This window comes from Chenopodium album, chromosome 6 (genome assembly GCF_948465745.1).
Source record: "Chenopodium album chromosome 6, dcCheAlbu1.1, whole genome shotgun sequence".
In the NCBI taxonomy this organism is placed as follows: Eukaryota; Viridiplantae; Streptophyta; class Magnoliopsida; order Caryophyllales; family Amaranthaceae; genus Chenopodium; species Chenopodium album.
The window spans coordinates 54,180,125-54,198,725 of NC_137839.1; the positions used below are offsets into that span (position 1 = coordinate 54,180,125).

Below are 18,601 nucleotides of genomic sequence, written 5' to 3' on the forward strand. Positions count from 1 at the left end.
TTCGAGCATTATTCCATCAACAAAAACCCATTAAAATTTCATTAAAACTCCATAAAGATACAATCTTTAAGCTTTATTACCACTTACAATCAATGGGTATATAAAACCCCCAAATCAATTGTGAGTTAGAGCCCTAAAAATCAACACTTTAATAATTAAAACCCTAACTTTTAATACTTCATAAAATCTGAAAATTTAACACTTTATAATCTAAAATTTACAATATTTAATCATTAAAATATAATTATCAAACATACTAATCATGTTTAAACAATTAAAATCAAAACCCCAAAGTATATATTATAGGAATAATTATTAAAACAAAATAAAAGAGGAGAGAGAAGGGAAGAACCACCGTGGGTGGTGGCCGGCCAGCTGGGCGGCGGCGGCGTGGTGGGTGGTGGCAGACCGGCGGTGGGGTTGGCGGGCAGCAGTGGCAGCAAAAAGGAAAAAGAATTCCCACGTGAAAGAACAAGCAAAAGAAAGGAAAAAAAAATAAGAAAAGAAAGAAGAGAAAAGGAAAAAGGAAAAAGAATAAGAAAAGGGAAATAAGAGGAGAAATAATTACCTTGACCAATTGACTTTTTGTGTGGGAAATTTTGGGGATAAATGGAGTATTTATAGTGTAGAGTAGGTTAGGGTAGGTTTGGGCTTCATAAAAATAATGGACTTAAATGATGAAGTAGGTGGCCCAAAAGTAAAAAATAGGATGATTGGGTTCATAATAAAGATGGGCTACGTTTGGATTAAATACTTGCTTTATCTATAATTCAGTAATTAAAATAGTTTGACCCAAAATAAGTTTTATAATTAAATAAATAATTTATAAAATACATTAAAATACGGGGTATTACAATAATAGTAAGAAAGATGATAAAAGAGAGAGTTATTTTTATGTCAGAGATTCTACCTTGTAACCAAGCAAATCATAAGTATTTATACGAAGATGATTAGGCCATGTGGCTTGCATGTCATCAGGCCATGTGGCTTGCGTCCACATGATGGAGATTAACTGACCACGTGGCTAACCATGCATATATATATGAGAAATGTTATATGCCTATATGACCTTAGGTACGGTATAGAAAGTAAGCATTCATTGGGGTGTGACCCGACCTGGATCCATTGTTACCAGGGCATAGCGGTACCAATAACATCATATACAACAAGCCCACGTGCCACCGTGTCATATTGTGCTCATATGCTTAAATCATGTTTGATTGTGCTTAAATTAACCATGTCGTTCATAGAAGAAGAACATGGCCTAAGTTAAGCCGCCATTGCATTGCTCACACACTTCATAGGGCCAACTTCTTTAATTCTATTAAACTAATACGTAATATATACTACAAGATATTATATCAAAGAGGGCAATTTAAATCGCCCTCTTAGATTCAAATTTCGCCCTATTAGGCAAAAAGGCAATTTTGAAATCGCCCCCAAGTCGCCCTATTAGCTTCAAAGGGCATACAAATTTTTCGCTCTCTTTGTTAAATATCAAAGAAGACATAAAATTTCGCCCTCTTTGATCAAAATCAAATAGGGCAAAATTTTCGCCCTCTTTAATTGAATCAAGCAAGACGAAAATTCTTTTTGCCCTCTATAAAGCAACTCAAACAAGTCAATTCATATTGCCCTCCTTGCTCAAAATTCGCCCTGTTTGATCAATTTTTAAAGGGCAAAATCAAAGTCGCCCTCTTTGTTCAAATTTTTCTTTTTTATTAAAAATAATTATTCTAGTTGCCTATAGGCTTAAATTTTCTATAATAGGTGCTAATAGGCATAAATTTTAATTTGGTCATTATATATACAAAAGTATTAACCAAGTTTTCTAGCAAATATATACAAAAGTATTAACCAAGTTGTCTATCAAGCAATCTTCTCATCCTTGCAACTAGCCTTTTGGTGTCCTCCATCCCCAAAACATTGACTTGATCCCCTAACTGCAAACTTGACAAAAACAAAACTAATGTAAATTAATAAAGGTCATCGACAACTTCTTCTTCCAAGCGCTTTTTACCCTTTGGTCGACCAGATCTTTTCACATCCGGTCCATTAAGTAACAGCAAAGCTTTCTCCATATCAATATCATTAGCAATCACACTCTGCATTCATGAAGGAAAACACATTGATCCATCAGTCACTAAAGCAATGAACAAAAAAATATAAAAATAATAAAAAAAATAATTCTCTATAGTTGTTTAGATAATCAAAGCTGCAAATGCCTTCAGCAGTTCAGCCAAAATTCATTGTTATCAATCTTAAATACCAAGTAAAAAGACGCTCACCACCACCAACAACAACAACAATAGTAATAAACACCTTATGGTGAATGAAAAAAGGCTCGTATCTAGGTCTGAAAATTTCATACTCCAATTTTTTAAGCACCCAAATAGATAATTGCCCCAAAAAAGTCACAAATCTCCAAAAAAAAAAAAAAAAAAAAAAAAAAGAATATAACAGCAAAATTTGTGCTAGAATAATCATAAAAAAAATTCATAATCCCAGAAAAAATTGACAAATTCAGGGAAAATGCAAAAGAACCCAGAAAAATTAAGCAAGAAAAAACCTTGGGATAAGATCGGAAGCTAGAAATGGCAGCATTTCGAGCAGTAATTGAAGCAGCAGAACCAATTGCAGAGGAGAAGAATCTGAATCCTTCATTAGAAGAAGAAGGTCTGCAACTGCTGGAATTATTCAGAAATCCCTTGACATTATTGTATAAAATGGAATTCAAAGCTTTGTTCTTCTTCAACAACAATGACGCAACTATGTTCATTTCTGCTTCTCTCTTGGGTTTCAAGGGTTTAGTGGCTTCAACAGCATACACGACTGAGGTTTTAGAGGAGGTTTCGCCCAAACTATAAATTTTTTTTCTCACTTTGCTAGGATAATTTTGAGGTGAAGCAGGTACTCAGACAAAAAAATGAGGATATAGAAGGTTGATGTTTAAATTAAAGTTGTTACAGAAAAAGAGAAGAGCACGAAAAGCAATATTAGACTTCTCGTTCTAGGTCTGAAAATTTCATGCAACATAGCTAGCACAAGACCAAATTATTATCCCATTTTAATCCCATAAACAGAAGGTTTGGAAGTTAAATCCTTTTTTCCATAATATAGAAGGTTATATCAAGTTGTCCTCAAAATATGAGTACCATGACCGTATATGTGCACTTACAGAGGCCTATATTCATGAGATCATGATTGATAGGCAACAATAACAACTAATCCTATCAAAACCACTAGCAAAAAAACAGGCAAAACACAGAGCATGAAATACAAGGCTGAAAATGTTGATACTTTAATTTACTCGAACATAAAAAAAGAGAGTACTAATTCAGTTACTAAGAAAAACATATATAAAGAGCAAGTAACAGAGGTAAACAAGTTGGAAGAAACAACAATGTAGGACGTTCTGTCATGTTTAGTACCATATATACATAAGAATATTGAAATTCAAGGAAACATTCATGGCTTGAAAAGGCATCCACAAGGCAATTTTATGCAAAGAGTGAGCTAGAAAATATTTCCTCTATCAAGCATTAAGGCCAATCTTCTCCATGATTAACCGAAGCTTTTGTTCTAGGTCTTCTTGTTTCTTCTTAGACGCTTCCAATTCAGCTCGCATAATATTATTTTCATTTTGTAGTTTTTCAACATTATGTTCCAGCTCAGCTCTTCCTATCTTTCCATCTTTAGACGACACCGGGTGCCCTTTTCCTAAACCACTGGCATAACCTGAACAATGTCCAAGAACCTTCACATAAGCTTCTTCAAGAGTAAGATTATCAACCCCTTTTTCACTAATTTCTTTCTCATGCAACTCCCTTAATTCCTTGAACTTCTCATCGGCCTCATCGTCAAACTTCCCATTTTTATGCCTTACAAGATAAAACAAAGTAAGAATTTTAAAATAAAGAAAAACAAAGTGTTCGTGCATTAGACAAATATTCAATATACCTCTTTGACTTCTCCCATAACTTTAAATACATGGGATCATCATTAGCTTGGGATGCAGTGGTTACATTTGAACTAGAACCATTGATTTCGGTGACCTCATTCTCATTTTCACAAGCTTGTGCCTCAAGTTCTTATCAAATCATATACATACACTTATTAATTTTAGCAAGATTAATCCATTTAGGAAACAATAATAATAAGAGCAACAAAACAAGAAATGTGAGCCAGACGATCATCTGATGTAACCACAATGAAAATTCCACCAACAGACTGTGTTACTAATTGGTAACTGATTATTTGATATCCAAATTAAAGGAAAACATAACCAGAAATTAAGATTCAGATTAGGATGGTCAGAAACAGAAACTGAACCAGAAGATCATCTAAATGATCAGATTAATTTTAACATTTATACTCACCAATTCATAAATTATGCAAGCTGTTGATTTCGCACAACATGCCGACTTGATGATCTTCTTTGCAAGAGCATTATCCCGATTCTTCTCACTCCCTTCCTAAAGGTTACAAAATAGCATATAGGATTAGTAAAGGGGAAGAAATGCAAATTGCAGAATTTTGATTACAAGAGCATTCCTATTACTTACCTTCTACTTAGGAGAGCTCCAGTAGTTATAAACAAGCCACTTCCATTAGTCAAGATTTATTGAAGGTGGGCAAGCACGCTCCGCCTCTAATAAAGATTTTCTATTTGAAAAATAGTCAGCCTTCAACCTTTCTCTCCAATGCCTATAAAGGGTGGAGCATTGAATCTTTATTGCTTTGCAAATGTGTGCACCTTCACCCAATTCGTACTTTGACTACAAGAATATTTAAATTTAGTGATATGAACTTTGACTACAAGTGTTTGTCTAATAATAGCAGAAAACAAGCATGAAGGAACAATCAGAAGTACTAAATCAGCAGACCCAAAAATTACAATACCAACTGACATTTCAATTAAGCCTAAGAAATAATCACTTATGCACACCTTTATCCCCTTGTTTGATGATAAATATTGATCATAATTCATAGTTACATAAAGTTAATTAGTCCCATGCTAATCCCAAAAGTATTTAGCAACGGAATATTTTCCATGAAAACTAGAAAACAGAAAAGAATCATGCAACTCAGTCAACATGCACCACTGCAAACATTTTAGAGAGTCATTGAGATTGAATTTGCAAGATTATATACCTTAATCCTTGCATATAATCGATCTGAAATCCCTTCTGGCATATCACTCCATTTAGGAACATCAAGGGGGCAAATCTCTTTCACCCAATAAGCACACTCAGCAACAAATTGATTTGCACGCTCACCCACAACAGCTCCTAATGCTGGAGGAATATTAACCTTGAGCTTTCCGGGTTGAATGCTTTGCAACTTTTTATACTTGAGTGCTCTACTTGGACCACGAAAGGGACCTAATTGAAAATACATTACACAAATCAGCTAGGAAACAGAACTATAAATAGAAACCAGAACAGAAAATAGAACACATTACCTTTTCTTTTCTTAGGTTGTTGAGAGGTCGACCCTACAAACTCATTACTATTATTATTAGAATCTAATTGCGATAATGATGATTGAGTCTCCAGATTCATTGACCCTACAAAATCATAAATATAAAACAAAATCATAAATAGGAAACAGAAAATAAATAGCAAAACAGAAAACAGAAACAGAAAACAAACAACAGAAACAGAAAACAAAATTGATATAACAAATTTTGACATATAAAACATACAGTGAGTTAAGTAGTAAACTTACCAGATGATGAATAATACTCAATAGAAAACAGAAAATAAACAGCAAAACAAAAAACAAACAACAAAAAAAGAAAACAGAAACAAAAAACAAAATAAAATTATAGACAGAAATAGAAAACAAAAACAGAAATAGACTTATAAAACCAGTAACTTATTTTACATAAGTTTGAGATTTAAATCAAAAGACAAAAGATTGAATAGCAACAAATTTATTCGCTTCCCGAGTCTAAATCATCATCATCATCATCATCATCATACTCTTCTTCTTCTTCTTCTTCGAATTCTTCTTCTTCTTCTTCTTCTTCTTCTTCTTCGAATTCTTCGAATTTTTCTTCTTCTTCGAATTCTTCTTCTTCTTCTTCTTCCAAAATCTCATTCTCCTTTGACTCAAAATCAATTGAGTTCACTAACATAGGAGGGACATCATTTCTTGGTAAAATATCATCATCTACAGCATTCACTATTGAGTTAGGTATTCCTAATTTAACATCATCATTCTCATCATCACAACCAATATCATCAACAATTGGAAAATTGTAGAAGTTACGAGGAATTGTCTTAATAACGATTCTCCAATTTGGCTCATTGTGTGCCCTCACATAATAGACTTGTCCAACTTGGGATGCCATAGGAAAGGGCTCATTGGTTTGTAAAAACCTTTTGGTGTTGACACTAATAGTGCCAAACTTGTCCCTTTTTATCCCTCGCCCCTCCTTAAAAAAATTGAACCAAACACATCTAAACAACACAACGATTGGTTCCTTATCCCCACCATTTGGAACATCATACTCCAATTCTATGACTTCTTTTAAAACCCCAAAAAAGTCTCTTTCTCCACTCTCTTCATCTCCTTTAACAACTACTCCATTATTTTGTGTCTTTTGCCTTCTTTGACGTTTTTTAGTGTGGAAACGATGCCCATTTACATAGTATCCTTGATAGCTTCTAACACTTTTACTTGGGCCTCGTGACAATGATAGTAACTCAGTTGTTACTCTTGGATCTCTTTCCATATGAAGATTCCATATCTATGAAAATAAGTCATTATGGAGAGATCGAATTAGTATTAACACATACAAACCATAACCTTAATCTTAACCTTAACATAAAGACATAACACTTACTCGTGATTGAAACCAATCAACTACACTTGGTTTTGGCCCACCAATAGAGGCATACTCTCTGTTCATCATATACGTGTTAGTGGTATTTCACATAATGATGAATTAATGATTAAAAGAATAAAAAGATATAGAAGCCTTACTCCACAAATGGTTGTACTTCTGGACAAGTCATAAGAACATATAATTGAGCTTGCTCCCAATCTAAAATGCTCAATTGCTTGAATGTTCTTCTACCTAATGGATTTCCCTTGTTTTGAAAAACGGATAGTTTAAACAATGGAGAATGATAATTCTTATCCAAGTCATTTCTACTCATGCGATTGAATTTTGTCTCAACACCACTTAAATATCTAGAGACGAAGGTAAGACATTCTTCCATTATACGGGCATTAGCTATAGAGCCTTCTGGTTGAGCTTTGTTAGTTGCAGTAGGCGGCTTCATGGTGTACATTTCCCTACGAGAAATAACCTTATTAAATGATGCCACAAATTAAACAATCACATATAAATGTAAATGAGCAATAAGATTACCTTTCAAATCGATATTGCCAACGATATTGCACTAGCCCAGCAAGCTTGGTCTCAGTAGCCAAGTGGATTGGGAGGTGAACCATAATATCAAAGAATGATGGAACAAACACCTTTTCAAGCTTATAAAGAGTTATTGCAATAATCTTTTCCAATCGCTCCAACACATCAATTTTTAGAGTTTTGGAGCACAATTGCTTAAAAAACAAGCTTAGCTCAACCAAAGGTTCTAACACTTGCTTTGGCAAAATGCCTTGAAATGCCGGTGTAAGCAAATCTTGCATAAAAACATGACAATCATGGCTTTTCATGTTCAAGAATTTTCCATCTTCTACACTTGCACATCGAGCTATGTTAGAAGAGTAACCATCTGACACTTTAACCTTAGACAACCACTCCGATACTCTACGCCTCTCAAGCAATGTCAATTGATAAGGAGCTATAGGAATTGCATATTTATCACCTATCTTGATAGGTCTCAATTTCTCATGCATGTTCAACTTCAACAAATCCTTTCGTACGTTCAAAGTGTCCTTTGTCTTATTAGGAATATCAAGTACAGTTGCTAAGATACTATCACAAATATTTTTTTCAATGTGCATCACATCTAAGTTGTGCCTTACCAAAAGTTTACTCCAATAAGGGAGTCTAAAGAAGGTACTAAACTTCTTCCATTGGTCAAATAAGTATCTTTGAGTTCTCTTTCTCTTCTTCCCAAATATCACATTCGGAACACCATCAAATGCTTCTACTATTTCATCCCCCGACAAAGGGATAAGAGGTGGTCGTCTTTCTGTTTCTCCATTAAAAGATTTTCTATCCATTCTCCATCTATGATCAGGATCCAAGAATCTTCTAGTACCATCAAAGAATTCTTTCCTTCCAAGCTTCAATCTCTCGTGTGAGGTATCTTTGTGACATGATGGACAAGCAAGTTTACCACAAGTACTCCAACCACACAAATTTCCATAAGCGGGAAAATCACTCATTGTCCACAATAGGGCTGCCTTCATTGTAAAGTTTTGGCGACTATGTGAATCATAAGTTTTCACCCCAACTTCCCATAATTCTTGAAGTTCATCAATCAATGGTTCTCAGAACACAACAATATCTATTCCAGGAGACTTGGGACCGGGAATTAGGAGTGACAACATGATGTATGGACTTGTCATGCACATCCATGGTGGAAGATTGTATGGCACCAAAAACACTGGCCAAATACTATAATTAGTGCCAAAATGTCCACCAGGATTAAAAACATCAGTCGAAAGACCTAATCTCACATTACGTGGATCGATTGCAAACTCCGAAAATGATTCATTAAGCTTTTTCCATGCCATTGAATCGGATGGGTGCCTTAATATGTTATCATCAAGTTGTTGCCTCTCTTTATGCCATCGCATGTGCTTTGCAATTTTCAATGACATGAAAAGCCTTTGAAGCCTTGGCACTAAATGAATGGCGAAGAACCATACGAGGTACTTTAGGCATTCTTTGTGAGGCCCCTTGAGATTCTGAGAAAGTAACACTATCATCAAATTCACCGCTACCTTCCTTCCATCTAGACTCCTCACAAATAAGGCATGAATCAACATTTTCATACTCTTTTCTATAAAGTATGCAATGATTGACACAAGCATGAATCTTCACATAATTCAACCCAAGGTCTTTTATGTACTTCTTGGCTTCATAAGAGCTTTTTGGAAAGTTTGGGTCATAGTTAAAGGCCTTTTGTAATGCACTAAGGAGCCTACTAAATGATTTGTCACTCCAACCCCCACTAACCTTAAGGTGTAAGAGAGTTATAATGAATTCAAGCCTTGAAAATGTTTTACAACCCAAACATAGATCTTCTTCTGCATCTTTCATCAATCTATAAAATTTATCGGGAATCTCAGAACAATCTCCATCCCCTCCATCCCCTCCATCCCCGTCGTGCTTCTCTGGCACTACATTTGTTGCATCATGTACCAAAGAAGCCATCTCTTCTGATACAAGAGGACCTTCATCATATAACTCATCACCTTCCTCCTCGGACATCTCCATCTCACCGATGTCAAGGGATTGTTCCTCCCCATGGAATACCCATGGATTGTAATCAGGGTCTATTCCCACTCGAAGGAGATAAACACGCATTGTCGCTTGGTCATGATCAAAGTAATTTAGACAATTCAAACAAGGACACCTCTTCTTATCCCCCGAATTAGGGTTAGTGTCCTTGAAAGCAAAATCAAGAAAGTATTTAACACCATTTCGGTAACTTGGTTGAAGCCTATTATTCAACCCTTGAACATGCATCCAACTTCTATCATTATCTATTCTATATTACATAAAACAATATATAAGTATACCACACTGTTATAAAAAAAGGTGGATACATGCATCTTTTTAATCATCCATGTTTAAAAAACATCACACTTTCTATCAAACTTAAATTCATTAGTGAGTACTAAATTAATTACAATACTTTTAGCTTACTGTAATGTTGGGCAACCTTAAACTTGATCATCAGTTTCATCATATTATTTCACCTAATGTATGCTTTTATAAGATTAATTAGTAACCTTGAAGTCAATTTAAATGTACACTGTTATACCCTTGGATGTTTGGTGAATATTACCTCACTGGCTCACTACTAGCTAGTATAATACTATAATATAAACAGCAGCTTTAGCAACTAAGATGGCACATGCGCATATTTTCAGATAGAGTAATCAATTATCACAATTCATAGTAATCAAAACAAATTACAATTATCCCAATTCACAGTAATCAATACCTCATACGATCAATTAAGCAATTAATTCGATAAACCGCTGATAAAATACGAATAATTCTGATTTGCTTCTCCATAATCTATCTGACATTACTAGCATAAATAACAACTCCCAAAAACTTGCAGAATCAACAAATTGACATAAAAAATTGACAAATGTAGAGCAATACTAACATGCAGGAACAAAATTGACAATAAAAAAATCAACAAATTTAGAGCAATATTAACATGCAGGAACAAATTGACAAAAAAAAAATCAACAAATTAAGAGCTTAATCACATAGTTTTGAGCCAAAATTTACCAAAATTTTGAGACACAATTAGAGCGACTTCGAGCAATGATTTGGAGCGAAATCTGACTTGCAATCTGACCAACTTTGAGCAATGAATCTGAACGTCTATTAGGAGTGAAGAATTAGAGCAAAGAATTAGGTCGAAGAATTAGAGCGAAGAATCATAGATTTGCGATTTGCCATTTGGGGTTCATACATTTTTGGGGGAAAACGTTAAGAGAGAAAACGTTTAATTTTTTATGTCCTTTTGTTTTGATAGAGAAAACCTTTGTTTTATTTTATTAAAACTAGAGTGTACCCGTGCAGAATGCACGGGATATATAAGAAAAAATATATTTAAAATATGAAAAGTTGGTTTTGATGTTGTAATTTATACTTGAGCTATAATGGTCGATTTTGGATTGGTCGGTTCTGTTGAACCCTAATTAGCTCTGTTGTATTGAGTATTAATAATCTTATTAATAATGTACTGACACTTGCTATGCTATGCTGAAATATGATATTCTATGCTTTGCTATTATGGGGTTTACTTTTTCAAAGGAGGTTACCCGTTTAGTGTTATAGGGGTTACTCGTGTTACTCGGTTAGTGTTATAGGGGTTACTCGTGTTACTCGGCTAGTGTCATATGAGTTAGTGTCTTGCTCTAGGAGTTGCATACATTGTTCTGTTGCAACTTGCAAGTAGTTATTTGCTGAGGCCAGTTGTACAAAAACGTGTTGTACTTTTTTTTTTTTTTTTTTTTAATGATGATTAAAGATGTGGAAATGTTTGGGGTAGTCCCTAAAAAAATGCATGATTGAAGGGTTGGGGATTTAGAGTACTATAGTGAATTGTTGATAAAGGGAATGTATACTCGTGCTAATGCATGATATATATTATACTATGTACCAAAAAAAATACTCATAAAACAAAGTGAAATGTTAGTACGTAGTATTTTAAAAAAATGAAATGTTGGGGATTTTGAGTGCTATAGTGAATTGTTGATAAAGGAATTGTATACTCGTGCTAATGCATGTCATATGTTATACTACGTACCAAAAAAAAAAAAACAAAGTGAAATGTTATTAGTAGTCCCTTAAAAAAACCAAAAAGGAAATAGTGAATGGGTAGTTTTGATTTAAAAATAAAAAAAAAAGAGTGAGATTGGTAGTTATTTAAAAAAAAAAAAAAAAAAAAAAAAAAAAAAAAAAAAAAAAAAAAAGGCTAAATGCATGAGAGTTGAGGGATGAGGTTTTGGAGGCTCCTCATTCACTGACTCTGCAATTATATTATAGATGTTTATTAACCAACGAGGGCAAAAAAGGAATTCGCCCTTTTTGCTATTGACCAACAAGGGCAAAAATGGAATTCGCCCTATTTGTTTCTTTTTTGTTTTGTAAAATAGAAAAAACGTTTACTTTGTTATTTTATTGAACAACGAGGGCAAAACTAGATTTCGACCTCTTTGCTCTATTATAGAGGACGATTTTGTGAATTCGCCCTCTTTGCTATATTATAGAAGACGAAAAATAAATTCGCCCTGTTTGCTTTGAAGTACAAAGACGAAATTAACATTGGCCCTCTTTGCTTTGTAATAAAAGGGCAATTATAATTTCGCCCTCTTTGATAGAAACTAACAAGGCAAAATCAAACTCGCCCTCCTTGATCAATGTATATCGCCCTCTTTGATCTTTTTTCTTGTAGTGATATGGTCAGTCAGTAGATCGAGACATAATATTCTTGAACACTAGAAATGAAAGTACTAACCCATCTTACGAAACAATTATGGGCCATATCACATAAAATTATCCACTACATCATCACACATTCACACCACCCTACATACTCCATCAATCGATCAAGAAAGGTAGTTAGGTAATTAATCTTACCAAAAGAACCAAAAAATTACTAGAGCATACGAAGCCTCTTAATTGGTAAACCCTTTGAAAGGGCAAAAAGGGGTTGCTAAAAACCAACAAGTCAATCTATTTTGTCAATTACTAACTAGTATCTAATTTGCTTGGACTAAACAAGTTCTTAACTTCAAATTAAAGATGGTAAGGAGATGTAGCTTGGATCCGATGCTTTCTCTTTTCGAGAAATTGTCTCAACGATCTCGAAAAGCCGGTTTGTGGTAATCTTTGAGATTGTTGCGATGCGATTGTAACGTTGAGATAAGGTCTTCCTGTTGTGGCCGGAGATTTACACATTCCTTCTGTTGTTTTTCCGCTTTCTAGATTTATTACACATTTTGCCTGTATATATAATAGACACAAATCTAGTTAGCTCATTTTAGAGATAAAATTACGTGGTAATACTTTTGGAACATATTGTTCACATTGATAGGTTTTCTAGATCACTTCATAATGTCACCTATTAATTATTGAAAGAATGAAATAATTTCTATGGGAGAGGAGCATAGAAAATATGAAATGTGCCTTACACCCAACTAACCCAAAATTATGTTTTATAATTAAACGAAAATCAATCATCAAAATGAGAACAAAATGTTAATAGGCAGGTATGATATTGGCATACCATCATGTAAGAAGAGTATATTTTTTTTTTTTTGGTGTTCCACCCGATTCACCCTTTGGGCTAATCCGGATTCGAGGATCAGTTCTGGGTGGTTAGGTTCCACTCCCTTCGTGATTGTTGTCGTGGGGGATCGAATACGAGTCATCCCTATCAAGTGTAATCCCAATCACTATTACATCAACAACCAACTGGTAAGAAAAGATCATAGCCCCACATAATTAATGTAATGTTACTCCCACGATCTCTGTTCCATAATTAATTATTTCTTCAGTTCTTACTTTATAGTACTATTTGGACTTAAATTTCACTCTATTCACCTATTCTCTTTGGACCATCTATGTAGTTCATTAATAAGGAAAAATATAGTAAGAGCTTGTCAGATTTATTACAATGTATACTTTCAAATAAAATACAATTATATCAACGTTTTATAAATGTTTTTATACAATAGACAAATAAATTAATTGATGCCATACAGTATGTTGTTAATTATTTTTATTACTTGTATGTATAAGATCAAAAGATAATTAAAAATAATTTCAAAAATACAAAAGTTCATACAAATAATAATAGAGTTTCTGATCTCCGAATCCGGAATAGCCCAAAGGGTGAACCTCGGGTGAAACATAAAAAAAAAATAATAATAATAATAGTGTTTTAGACCATGTTAAATTTTTATTGCTGAAGTGAAATTATTTTTACCGAATTGAAATTATTTTTGGTGAACTAATTAATTAAAATTAATTTTGCTGACTAAAATTATTTTTTTTTACTGATTTTCTGTTAAATTTCTTCTTTACAAAAATTGATTTTTACCAGTCGAACTAAAATTATTTTCACTTAACTTAATTTTTACTAAAAAGAAATTATTTTTGCTAAAGTGAAATAAAGAAAGAATTATAAAGTAGTCTCTCTTTCACAAGGTTCTTCTTTATTGCATTTAAAGATTTGACCATGCATATCTTAAAACTTATATCTAGAGGCGTCAATTGAAGTACCTAGGTCGAGTTTGGAGAGGTCAAGTATAAAATCATAAAATATATTTCAAATTTCAAAATCACATTATAAAGAATATAACAATGTTTTGAGTACGTATTAATGTTTTCCAATATATAAGCTTGTAAATTTTTATGACTTTTGCCACATTAATTGAAGAGTATATCATGGAACAACATGAGAAGAATTATACACAAGATCTCACATGATAAAGAATTTCATTACTTGTTGCATGGAATATATAATTAAATTCATGAAATTAAATTAATCTTTTATCATATGAAATATTTAAATTGCATGCTTCAAAAAAAAATAAAATTATATTGCATAATAAGCTACCCGATCCAGCCCTTAGAGTGTGTACACCGAATTTACATCATGCAATTGAAAATATTCCAATTAGAATATTCAAACAAGAATCAAACTTCATTTAACTAATAAAACCCCATTCTTTAAAAATTAAAATAAAAATAACAACCCATTAATTTTTTTTATAAAAACAGATAAAATGAATGGTAACATAAAATAAAATAAAAATACCTGAGCTTCAGTAACATCACAAACACATATCTTTCCATTATAAAAAATGGTCATCTGTCCTTCCTTCAAATTATCTCCAATAGAACCTCTGTTAATTAAAAACAATTAGTTAAGTAAAGCACTTAATTAATCAATAATCACATTTTACATCTATCTTCTAGAGAGAGAAAGTATAAGACAAAGAGAGAGAAAGTGCATACGTGAATATCGTAGAAGTGGTAGAAGAGATAGACGTGGAAGAAGGTGATAGGCCAAGCTCAAGATTACAATCCATACTAATTTAATTTTATAAATATCTTGATTAAAATTTGTTTAGAGTATAATTTTAGAGTGAGAAAGAAGGAAAAATGAGGAGTGAATATAAATGATCAGGGTTGAAAGTTAGGCAGAGTTATAAATTATAAAAAACATGTGGGAGAATGGAAGGTTTAGAGAAAAGAGCACGTGAAAAATGAAGGCAAGTCTGCTACAAAACACAACACTTGTTTGCTTTGTTGCATGTTAATTCACACACGTGCCATCACATGTCGACATGCAGTGCCCTCTATGCATCATTTTTTGACACGCACTTAACGTTTATGGATTTCAAAATTTCAAAAATTTAGACTTTTTTTTAGGGAATAAGAAATTTACTTTAAAAGGCATGCCAACTAGAAGTGTTAGTTGGGGTAACCAGATGGAGTTTCGGTTGACCTACAGCAATTCGGATATATTTGGGTTAAGGTTAGTCTTTTAAGTTTTAACCCAATTTGATATGGGTAAATTTAGGTCAAGGTCTGTCGAATTAGGTTTTTGTCAATTTTAAATTGGTCCTATTTGATTTGGGTAAATTCGGATCAGGTTTAAAATGGATTTGACCAGGATAATTTTAAGGCAGATGATTTTGGAATAGGTTGATTTCAATTTGATTAAGTTTAATCTGATTAAGATAAGGTTGATTTACTATTGTTTCAATTCTAATTTCTTTGCTTTCTTGTGTTAACCGTGTATATTGATATGCTTGGTTGATAGCCCTAACCATGAAAAAATTAATTTTTGGTAGGAGATTAGACTAATTTAGCTAGCTTGAAAGAGTAATTATAGTAAAACCGAAACCCTCAATTGATCCCCAATGTTGTTATCTTATTTAGATGGTTTTGGTTTGTTATTGACTTGATTAATATGTACTTTCACAAGGTCATTTTTATCCTATTGGTATTGTTTGCTTTTTATAGTTTTTTCACTGTAACTCATAAGTCATAACCCATACAAGAATCAGACTTGTCATAAATTATGTGTCTATGATCCTCTTAGTCATTTTAGGATCGTCTCTTGTCCCTTGTTTGCTTGCCTTTTCTACCCAATAGAGATATCAACAGTGGCGGACCCAGCCTTGGTCCTGCTAGGTCACGTGACCTAGCAAAAAAAAAAAAAAAAAAAAAACTTTTTTTTTTTTTAAAATGGCACCCATTTGAAAATAAGATATAAAGATTATTTTTGGTTATTATTTAACAATACAAACTTGTAGCATAGTGGTTGGAGGGATTGAGACAAAGCCTAATAAGTAAGCGCCTAGCCACTCAAGTCTTGAGTTCGAGCATTGATACTTGCAATTTTTGTATTCCTTATCTTTTTTTTTTCCTACCTATTGTTATGTGATTTATTGATTTTCATGTGATTATTTGATTTTTTTTTTCCCTTCTTTTTTCATTTAATTCAATGTAGCAGTATTAACTAGTAATAGATTTTTTTTTCTTTTTTTGTTTTCCTTTTAAAATGATTATGAACTTACGACTATTTGATTATCATGTGATTAATTTGATTATCCTTCAATGTTGTTATATTTTGTGTTGTTAAGACATTACATTAAGTGGTTTTTCTAATTTGTGTTGTATATATTATATTTGTAAAATAAAATTGGGTTTTTTTTTTTTTTTAATTTTTTGTAAAAAAACTATTAACTCATTGGGTATATAATAGACAAGATGCAAAAAGATTGAATTAATCTATTTTTGATAATATTGGATTTAGTAATTAAATTGAAATTGTGACTTAATTTTGTTAAAAAACATATGATAAAACAAGTTTCTTTAGTCCCAATATGCATCCTCCTCCTCCACAAAATCATCCTCTATCACAAAATTCATCCACCTTCGGTATGCGGTCGATGGGTGATGATCGATAGGTAACAGTGACCCAGCACCTTAAAAATCCTGGATCTGCCATATCGTTATGTTTTTGTTTTTGATACCACAATTTTACACTCATTTTTTATAATTATCGTGCAATTAGTAGATTTTAAGAGCATTATAAAACATTAGTATGTAAAAGGATTTTATATTTTTATTTTTTATTTTTATTATTTTTTATTTTTAAGACTTTAAAGATGATGAATAGAACAAAATTTAAATATGATTGGAGAAAAATAGACAATATTTTGGAGATAGAGAACTCAGATGAGAAATTGAGTTTCGAATATTCCAAGTTCTAAACACATAAAAATTGTGTGTTCAGGATGTGGTTAATAATCTATGCTATTAAAAATCCCTCAAAAAAATCTAGCCTATTAAAAAATCTCCTAAATAACTAATGCATTGGCCTAGATATATTTCCAATTACTAATAAAAGTGCACTCCATTTTCAATAACTTTGCATTTTTGCAACTACTTATTAGTGATCGATCATTTGTTTAATAATACAATTGTTCAAGCTATCTTGGATGTTGCTCTTCTTTTCTTGCAAAAGTTATAGTCCTTCAAAGCAGAGGAGGACCTTCCCAGGGGCCATTCGGGGCCTAGTTCCCGAGAAATGATTATAATTAATTAATTAATGATTTCTTTTTTTGGAAAAATTACCTTGAATAATCCGACCTTTGGCTCATCCGTTGAAAATAATCCTACATTTTGATTATTTTTAAATAATCTGACCTTTAATACCAATCCGCTATGAATGGTCCCAACCGGTCATTTAACTTGTTATAGAAAGTTACATGACACGTGTTAACATTTAATTGGTAAAAAAGATAAAATTATTATTATTTTTTAAAAGTAAAAAAAAAAAAAATTACTAAATCAATTACAAACCACCCCATCATCCCAACCACCCTCTACTGTCGCCCACCTGTCAACGACCTACCAGCTCGACCCCCTGTTTGCCAACCAACGCCAGAGCGCCGCTCCGACCACTCTCCCCTCCCCTAAACCATCGTCTCCCTCCCCCTGAACCGTCGAATCCCCACCCCCCTAAACCACCAACCATCTCGAAAAACCCCTTCCTCATCTCGATCTCGACCTCCCTCAACCCCTCCACGACTACCACAGTACCTTTTCCGGCCCTATCCCCTTCCCCTGTATCTTTCTTGGCCCCTTCCCCTTCCCCACACCCTGGTTTTGGCCCCCGATCCCCTTCCCATAACCTGCCAATTTCGTCGACCTCCTATTACCACACCTTGAAATTATGTGAGGGATGTGGTGGTTTAGTTGCGACGGAACAAGGGTGGTTGGTACTAATCGGCGAACGGTGTTACTGTTTGGTGGCGGTGGGTCTTGCAGCCATAGGCCTGGTGTAAGCCGATGGTAGGGGCGGGGAGGTTGTTGGGGTTGCAATGTGGCTGGATATGGTTTTATTTTTATTTTTTTAGTTAATTAAAGGGTTTTTTTTTTTTTTTTTTTTTTTTTTTTTTTTTTTTTTTAGAGGTAGTTAATTAGTAATACTCAATTTTCAAAACAAAATTAAAATCAAAACTTATTTTTTGACCAATTAGTGATGACATTTGTAAATTAAACTTAATAAAAATAAATTACATACCCAACCGGTTACTAGTCACTTGGACCTTTTATAGAGAATTGGCATTAAAGGTCGGATTATTTAAAAATAATCGATAGGTGGGATTATTTTTGAGTGGATGAGCCAAAGGTCGGATTATTCCGAACAATTTTTCCTTTTTTTTTCTTACGGGTAGTTAATGAACTTAAATATTCTTATTTTAATTTACTCATTAAATATTGGGATATAGTGGTTAGTTTTAAGTAAGAGGTAAAATATTCAAATCCCGACCCCTCTTATATGTTTGGATAAGATCTACCACTCCTTCAAATCAATACCTTCTTTAATTTTAG

General features: G+C 33.2%; 4 protein-coding genes across 4 annotated transcripts; all 4 read right to left on the reverse strand.

Moving 5' to 3' along the window:
* Nucleotides 1-1,924: 1,924 nt before the first annotated feature.
* On the reverse strand, nt 1,925-2,870 carry LOC145634908 (uncharacterized). The gene is made up of 2 exons (XM_081686241.1): nt 2,570-2,870; nt 1,925-2,105 (listed from the first exon to the last, which is right to left on the reverse strand). The coding sequence occupies exons 1-2, from the start codon at nt 2,777-2,779 to the stop codon at nt 1,977-1,979; spliced, it is 339 nt and encodes a 112-aa protein (XP_081542367.1). The 5' UTR covers nt 2,780-2,870; the 3' UTR covers nt 1,925-1,976.
* Nucleotides 2,871-3,314: 444 nt separating this feature from the next.
* LOC145634911 (uncharacterized) lies at nt 3,315-10,683 on the reverse strand. The gene is made up of 6 exons (XM_081686244.1): nt 10,460-10,683; nt 5,465-5,569; nt 5,155-5,384; nt 4,566-4,778; nt 4,380-4,475; nt 3,315-3,881 (listed from the first exon to the last, which is right to left on the reverse strand). Exons 2-4 carry the CDS (start codon nt 5,562-5,564, stop codon nt 4,611-4,613), a joined length of 498 nt encoding a protein of 165 aa, XP_081542370.1. The 5' UTR covers nt 5,565-5,569; nt 10,460-10,683; the 3' UTR covers nt 3,315-3,881; nt 4,380-4,475; nt 4,566-4,610.
* LOC145634910 (uncharacterized) lies at nt 5,579-9,079 on the reverse strand. The gene is made up of 4 exons (XM_081686243.1): nt 7,385-9,079; nt 6,994-7,308; nt 6,854-6,911; nt 5,579-6,757 (listed from the first exon to the last, which is right to left on the reverse strand). Exons 1-4 carry the CDS (start codon nt 8,392-8,394, stop codon nt 5,939-5,941), a joined length of 2,202 nt encoding a protein of 733 aa, XP_081542369.1. The 5' UTR covers nt 8,395-9,079; the 3' UTR covers nt 5,579-5,938.
* Nucleotides 10,684-12,202: 1,519 nt separating the features above from the next.
* Nucleotides 12,203-14,902, reverse strand: LOC145634912 (protein TIFY 5A-like). The gene is made up of 3 exons (XM_081686245.1): nt 14,705-14,902; nt 14,505-14,592; nt 12,203-12,685 (listed from the first exon to the last, which is right to left on the reverse strand). The coding sequence occupies exons 1-3, from the start codon at nt 14,776-14,778 to the stop codon at nt 12,479-12,481; spliced, it is 369 nt and encodes a 122-aa protein (XP_081542371.1). The 5' UTR covers nt 14,779-14,902; the 3' UTR covers nt 12,203-12,478.
* Nucleotides 14,903-18,601: the final 3,699 nt, after the last annotated feature.